The 900-nt window shown below is 33.4% G+C and overlaps 1 protein-coding gene across 1 annotated transcript; it reads right to left on the bottom strand.

Annotated features, from left to right (window-relative positions):
• Positions 1 to 321: 321 nt before the first annotated feature.
• On the bottom strand, positions 322 to 894 carry LOC106322014 (pentatricopeptide repeat-containing protein At3g22470, mitochondrial-like; the record flags this gene model as incomplete). The annotated part of the gene is made up of 2 exons (XM_013760210.1): positions 322 to 719; positions 800 to 894. Coding segments are annotated over 2 exons (453 nt in total), but the record flags the coding sequence as incomplete, so codon positions are not given.
• Between the last annotated feature and the right edge of the window lie 6 nt (positions 895 to 900).

Below are 900 nucleotides of genomic sequence, written 5' to 3'. Positions count from 1 at the left end.
TTATTATTCATAATCATTAATTGTCATATATACGTTAATTATATTAGCCAATTCCGTAGTTTTTATTTAAGAAAAGTGCGAGAATATTCTTTTATACACTATTTATAAAAAAATAGTTAGTTTAATAAAAAATATAATATAAGTTAAAATGGGCCAATCTATTTCTCTAAGAATTCTAAATTTTATTCTCATGGTAACATGTAGCTACAAAATATTGTTGTAATGTTTTTCAATTAATATATAAGGGATATCGATTATTGTCACACATAAACCAAACCTTTGTTAAGATAATTCATAACTAAGCATTAAAGAAAAACAAACTTTTCAACTCTCAGAAACAATAGACAAAACAACAAACCCACTAAGAAAGCATATTCAAAAAGCTTTTGTCCAATTCACGGCTCGATAACATATCCATCACCATCTTAACAGTGGAAGCATCTGCTGAGAACCCACAACTCTTCATTTCTTCTATAAGTTCTGCTGATGTGGTTAACTCACCACCTCGAAGATGTGCCCGGATTAGTATGTTGTACGTACAATCATCTGGCGCAATCCCATCCTCTCCCATCTTTCTAAACAACATATCAGCTTTAGACAGTGACCCTTTCTTACATAATCCTCCAATCATTATATTGTGCGTTATGACATTAGGCTTCACTCCTCTGAGAGGGAGGCTACATAATAGATCCCAAGCATCATTGACCTTACTAGCATTGCACATCCCGTGAATGATATGATATTATATACACTAATATCAAATTCCATCTTACTCTTGCGCATTTTATCAAGTATGTCCAGTGCCATTTCTAGTTCTCCCTTGTCACACAACCCATCCAGCAAAATTTTGTAGGTCACAATATCAGGATGAGCACCTTCAGAAACCATCTCTTGGAAGAG

The sequence above is a fragment of the Brassica oleracea genome, unplaced genomic scaffold, assembly GCF_000695525.1.
Source record: "Brassica oleracea var. oleracea cultivar TO1000 unplaced genomic scaffold, BOL UnpScaffold04923, whole genome shotgun sequence".
In the NCBI taxonomy this organism is placed as follows: domain Eukaryota; kingdom Viridiplantae; phylum Streptophyta; class Magnoliopsida; order Brassicales; family Brassicaceae; genus Brassica; species Brassica oleracea.
This window is presented reverse-complemented; position numbering and strand designations above follow the sequence as displayed.